General features: G+C 30.8%; 1 protein-coding gene across 3 annotated transcripts; it reads right to left on the minus strand.

Annotated features, from left to right (window-relative positions):
- Positions 1-485: 485 nt before the first annotated feature.
- Positions 486-4263, minus strand: LOC126588235 (histidine-containing phosphotransfer protein 1-like). Of its 3 annotated transcripts, none has more exons than XM_050253315.1 (6): positions 4161-4263; positions 2191-2321; positions 1897-1962; positions 1406-1477; positions 884-956; positions 486-684 (listed from the first exon to the last, which is right to left on the minus strand). In XM_050253315.1, exons 1-6 carry the CDS (start codon positions 4206-4208, stop codon positions 643-645), a joined length of 432 nt encoding a protein of 143 aa, XP_050109272.1. In that variant the 5' UTR covers positions 4209-4263; the 3' UTR covers positions 486-642. The 3 variants fall into 3 exon arrangements, with proteins under 3 accessions (XP_050109272.1, XP_050109271.1, XP_050109273.1); XM_050253314.1 differs by having other exon boundaries at positions 1897-1965; XM_050253316.1 differs by lacking the exon at positions 1897-1962.
- Between the last annotated feature and the right edge of the window lie 1567 nt (positions 4264-5830).

Genomic DNA, 5830 nt, shown 5'->3' on the forward strand with positions numbered 1-5830 from the left:
ATAAACAACTAAAAACACTAACCTTAAAAAATCCATAAATTATGCTCATTTGATAAAGTACTCGAAGTCAACATGACATGTAGGAAAGATGAACCATCTTTGATAGAACCATGCGGAATAGGCTCAACCATGGACTTCTCCTTCGGTGGAAATCATATTGGAATCCTACGGAATAATGTGTTAGTTGATCAAAATCTACTACACACTCAACACTCCTTTATACTCGAACTAATGGGGCGTTCATATGAGTTTTCTGTGTGTTGTGAGTAGGGACCTTAGCCTTGTATTTATATGGACTTAACCCTAATGAATCTTCCCATAATAATGTCATTAGGATTTCTTGCAGTCAAAGGATAATTGATACACTAAATCTCAATCCAAATAGGATAGAATTAGGAGCCCTTATTCCCCAAGGAAATCCGGAATATGTTAACTTTACTTGGGGTACAAGCTTGTGTATGCATATTATTTTTGTAATCCTTACAGAAATACCAAACCCAACATAAATCGAGAAAGTCATAAATCAGTCTATAACATAGTAAGTTTTATATGCTGATAGTAACTTATTCCATAGCTAATTAATATCAAGAAAACATAACGCCTTCTGGAGACAATCGAACAAAGTGATTGAGAACTCTCTCGCTACTCTCCAGCTTGCTGATTTTCATAAATTGCACTCTCCAGCTGTGAGTGAAGGAAAAGCAGAATATCAGAAGATTGTACTTATTTTCGATCATATGGCAGCATGTTTCTCTAAGTATCATTGTAAAAATCATACACACACACACACACACACACACATAAACGTTCTCTATATATCTGTTTATGCGATAGATATTAGCTGAGAAAAGATCAAATAAGTTAACAATTATAAGATTAGTACCTCAGCAATGCGATTCAGATGCGGCTTCACGACATAATATTCACTCTTGAGATTGTCAACAAGCATCAGGCACCTACAAACACAACACTTAGACAAGATTTGTATAAAAGAAAGTCTTTCGATATGCTAGATTTTTTTTTTGGTCGAAATCTTCAATATGCTAGATTAAACGCATGTACATATACACACATACATAATTTGAATTTACAATGGTTTTGAAAGGAAAAAGAGAGAGAGAGAGAGAGAGAGAGAGAGAGAGAGAGAGAGAGAGAGAGCTTAATCGCCTAAGAGACGAAGGTGCTATATTTCATTCAAAATAATTAAAAAAAGAATTTGAAAATTTTGTTGGTTTTTCTTCAAAAACTTTGATATATATGTAGCAATACATGATTAATTAAGAAGTGATTACTTTGAGTGGGCTTGATTCTGTGGATGCATGTTAATTAAGTTGTTAATGTTAATTAGCGGCTTAATTGATGACCTGTGTATAAATATTGTGAGGAAACAAATTAAGGAACTTACTCCTCTTTGTTTTGTGCAGCACTTGCATCCGAGAGCTCTTGTGCGACATTGGCCAACCGAGCACAGCCCAAACTATAATATTCCACATTTAACCCATCAATTTTAGTTCTTTGAGTTTGAACAAAGCAAAAGATAATTATATGATGTACAACAAAAAAATTACAAAGGTGACCAAAATTGAAGTTTTAAAATCATGATAAATAAATTATCTGCAGATGCATGGCAAAATATTTTTATTTAGTTTACTCGTGCTGAAAACTTTGCCATGAGCTTCTAAGCACAAAAAAATAAAAAATAAAAAGCCTTCAGTGGGGACTATCACTTGAATAAACAATTTTTTTTATTTTTTATAAATTAATGCTTTGTGGTTCAGTTTAGATCTTAGACACCAATTTTTTTTTTTCACAAGCATATTATTTAAGAACGCGTGCACACACGTCGTACAAAAAATAGCTTCATGTTTAAGAAATTATTAGCAATCAATTCCGTACCTCGCGGCACTTCCCTTGTTCCTGTAGGAGAGATGACCCACTCGGGAATAGTTGACATCAGCCTCACTCCTTAAATTGAAGTTTCTCCAATCAATAATAGTATATATACATATTTTAAATTTATAGTATTAAAGGAAGGGATTCGAACTATTACAATAATTTAGAAGATTTAGAGTTTTAAACCCAAAAAGAATGTGTTAAAACCGAACATTTTATCCCCTAGGATATTGGAACACATGCATATATAGGCATCATGCATGTATATGTAAATGAAGAAAATAGTAAAGGAAATACAGATTTGTTGTGAGCTCTGCTATGATTTCTTCAATTCTAGTAAAGAACGGAGTGATGAGATTTTTCAAAAGGTGAGGATTATTTTCGTCTTGTAACGATTTCACTTCGTCAATATAGTCGTCCAAAATTCCCTGCAGGAACATGGTTAATAATGTCTAAAAATTAATCAATACTAGCAACCTCTATTGTGCATGTGTTTAGGTAGGATAATTTTTTTGCATTACAGAATAAGTGCGACAAAAAAAAAAGTAACAGAGAAAGTGATTGTAAAATTTAAAATTAAATTACTATAATGTGCATTTAATCCTCTTTGATTTCAGCATATAATGTAACTTCTTTCGTATTATATATGGTGAATTTGATACCAAATTAGATTGTTCATTCTGTGACTTAACTGAACTTTTCCTCCCTTTAGTGTAAAATATAGGGAGCTTTAATGAAAAAAGCTTGGGCTAACAAATATTTAACCAAAAAGCATCCCAAAATGTTATTTAACCAAAAGGGCTCAAAGTTTAATAAAAAAATAGCCAAAACTATTGTCCACAGGTCAAACTTACAAGCCCAACTTGCTACAAATCTACACTTCTGTAAATAACCCTAAATGATTTGATATTGTCTTGACTCTTCACCAACCTCAACCCAGCACGAAACCGCCATAATAACTCCATGTCTTCCTATCAAATCAAATTCCCCCATTTAAAAAACAACCAAATCAAAGTTGAAAAAGAAAGCATTCATCGGAACAAAGTCACCGAAACAAGTTCAAAAAAGTTTAATGGCAGAAACCAGTGAAAAAATGTCTGCAAAAAAAAAAAAAACCAAAACATAAAACTGTTTCTGGATAACCCAAAACATAACACTGTTTCTGGAAAAAAAAAAAGATATATTGTTTGTTTTGTCTGTGCACAAATAAACACTGTATCTGGAAAGAAAAGAACAAAAATCCAGAAACAATGACTTAAATTTCAAAAATAGTGACTTAAATTTCAAAAACAGTAACTTAGATTCCAGAAACAGTGACTTAGATTCCAGAAACAATGACTTAGTTCCAAAAACAGTGTATGTTTTAACTTTTGACTGTTTCTTTTCTTTCATGCATCAGTTGATTATATTTAAGAAACATGGTGCTTATTTTTCTTTGAATCCAAATACAATGAATTTCACTATTTCTTTTCTAGCTTACATTTAAGAAACAGTGTGTCTATTTCACGTGGATCCAGAAATAGTGACTTAAATTCCAGAAACAGTAACTTAGATCCAAAAATAGTGTTACTTAAAATCCAGAAACAATTTATTTTTACAGTCCAAAAACAGTGACCCGTTGTTATTATTGAATAACATGTAGATCTCAAATTTATTTTCTAGAGAAACAAACGACAAACTCCACTGACGATGAAAAATTGAAAAACAGTACCTCGAATACACTATGAATAATAACGACGATCACATTTCAACGAAATAATACAAAATATAAATTAAATAGCATGATGATCTATATTTTTGTTTCAAAGAAAAAGAAGAAGGTCTACAAAACAACGATGAACTCCATTAATCATGAAAATCTAGAACTCAACCTAAAAAAGTTAGGGGTAAAAACGACAAATCATAATTTATTATAGTTGGGCTATTTTTAGTTAGACTACTTTAATATGGGTCTTGTACTAATCATTAAACAAAACTTATAACATGGTTTTTTATTAAAATTAAAAATTTTCAAACCATTTTCATTAGTTTTCCTTAAAATATATCCTTGTACATAAAAAAATAAAAATAAAAATGAAATAAAAAATAAAAAATAATAAAAACTCTATATTATATGACTGAAATAAGCTACTATGACCAAATCACCATTTTCAGTCAAATAAGAGAAAACCCTTCAAATTAATGATTCGAGAAGAGAAATTATTCAATATAAAATAAGCAAAACAAATTAACTGAACAAAAAAAGGGTGTGAAGTGAATAAACTTACTTGGTCTTTCAAGGAGCTGATTAGTTCTTTGAGCTGTTGCTCAGCCATTGTCCAAGGTGATAGAGAAACAGTAAGACGAAAGGGAACGCAATTTCTGCAATTAATTAAGGAGATTAATGCTCTACTCTCAAATAATTAAGAGAATACATGATTTATAGCTGTGAGAATTGTTTTCATGCTAGTTTCTTCATACGAATTCTAAGAGTGGTCAATTAGGATAGTAGAGTGAGTTTTGCATGTCTTTGGTTTTTTTTCATGAGCTTCACGCTGGTCTTCCTATTTTCGCCTGGCTAGTTTCTTCATGTTTTGACCAACTAAAATTATCAAGTAGGATGTTAATGGACCGGTTCCAATGAAAACCCGGTGGAGGGACGGATCCATGACAATACTTTTTTTATACTATTTTTTACACACATGTTTATGGGAGCCACTTCATAATGTCTTCAACGCTCCAAACCATCTATCTTTTAGATTTTTCCTAAAAATTTATGTGTACAAAAAAATCACCCAAATATGAAATTATATGACATTTGGATTAAGAGTTTCTTTGTAGAATCGTATTCGTCTATTTTCTTCACTACAAATGGATGTCTTATAATAGTTTTGGATTTGTCTAATTCGTCTATTTTTCCACCACAAATGAATGTTTTAATGATTGTAATGTATTTCAATGATCTGAACTGTTTATATAATGATTTTAAATGAATGGTATAGAATCACCCTGCAGAGCTTATTAGAATTTTAGGTTTTAATCTCGAATTGGTTAAATACTTGGATGCTCAATTCAGTAGCTCCCGCCCATGAGTTTTAGACACCGTCCAAAATTTTAACATGAAAACACTTGTTTTTCATAACATAAAAAGACCATTGATGCCAAATCATTTATGACTATTGATGCCATATCATTTCATGGTTTTTTCATAACATTTGACTATTGATGCCAAATAATTTATTGTTTTTCATAACACAATCTCTAGTCATTTCATATCATGGTACATAAATTATTAATACTATATTTTTATGTGAGGAGCACTCAACAATGGGTAATGCTAGGGAGACTAAATTAATTAATAGATCAAATTTTGTAAACTAAATGACATGAAAATTGATGATTAGATTATTATTTAAGTGTTGATTGGCGTGTTTATTTTTTATTGATGACATATAATTTAGTTTACAAATTTAGGCTACAAATTTGGTCTACCTAATAGTGTCCAAGAATATGTGCATAATGGTTTATGTATAAAAACCGTTAAATACTATATCATATAGGTTGTTTTAGGCATATTGGTCCAATTTGTCATTTTTAGAATGTTATTTTCCTCGGATGGTTTGGACTAATGTATCATGTTGGTATTTATTTTATAGACTACATCCTAGCCAATTGGGGAGGACTTGCTCCTTTAACCGATTAGAGGTTTTAACCATTTGGTGGCAAATTCGGATTAAACCACTACAAAAAAAAAACAAAAAAAGAAAAATTAGTATCCGGTCTCTAGTTCTTACTGTTCATTGACTAAGACCTTATTAGTTCTTAAATTGTAATTCAAGTCCCTATCATTAATGTGATAATGAATTTACATGTTTATTATATAATTTTTTTAATATAAAAATTAGTAATTAATTTAGAGTTTAATACTCACACCTCTATTAAACTTCTAATTAATTTT

This window comes from Malus sylvestris, chromosome 11, assembly GCF_916048215.2.
Source record: "Malus sylvestris chromosome 11, drMalSylv7.2, whole genome shotgun sequence".
In the NCBI taxonomy this organism is placed as follows: Eukaryota; Viridiplantae; Streptophyta; class Magnoliopsida; order Rosales; family Rosaceae; genus Malus; species Malus sylvestris.

What these genes read in the sequence shown, in the direction of transcription:
- LOC126588235 (XM_050253314.1), bottom strand. Translation starts at nt 4,208, where the DNA reads ATGGCTGAGCAACAGCTCAAAGAACTAATCAGCTCCTTGAAAGACCAA. An exon ending in TCAGCTCCTTGAAAGACCAA is followed by an intron (nt 2,322 to 4,160) that starts GTAAGTTTATTC and finishes ATGTTCCTGCAG; the next exon opens with GGAATTTTGGACGACTATAT. An exon ending in ATCTGAATCGCATTGCTGAG is followed by an intron (nt 685 to 883) that starts GTACTAATCTTA and finishes CTTCACTCACAG; the next exon opens with CTGGAGAGTGCAATTTATGA.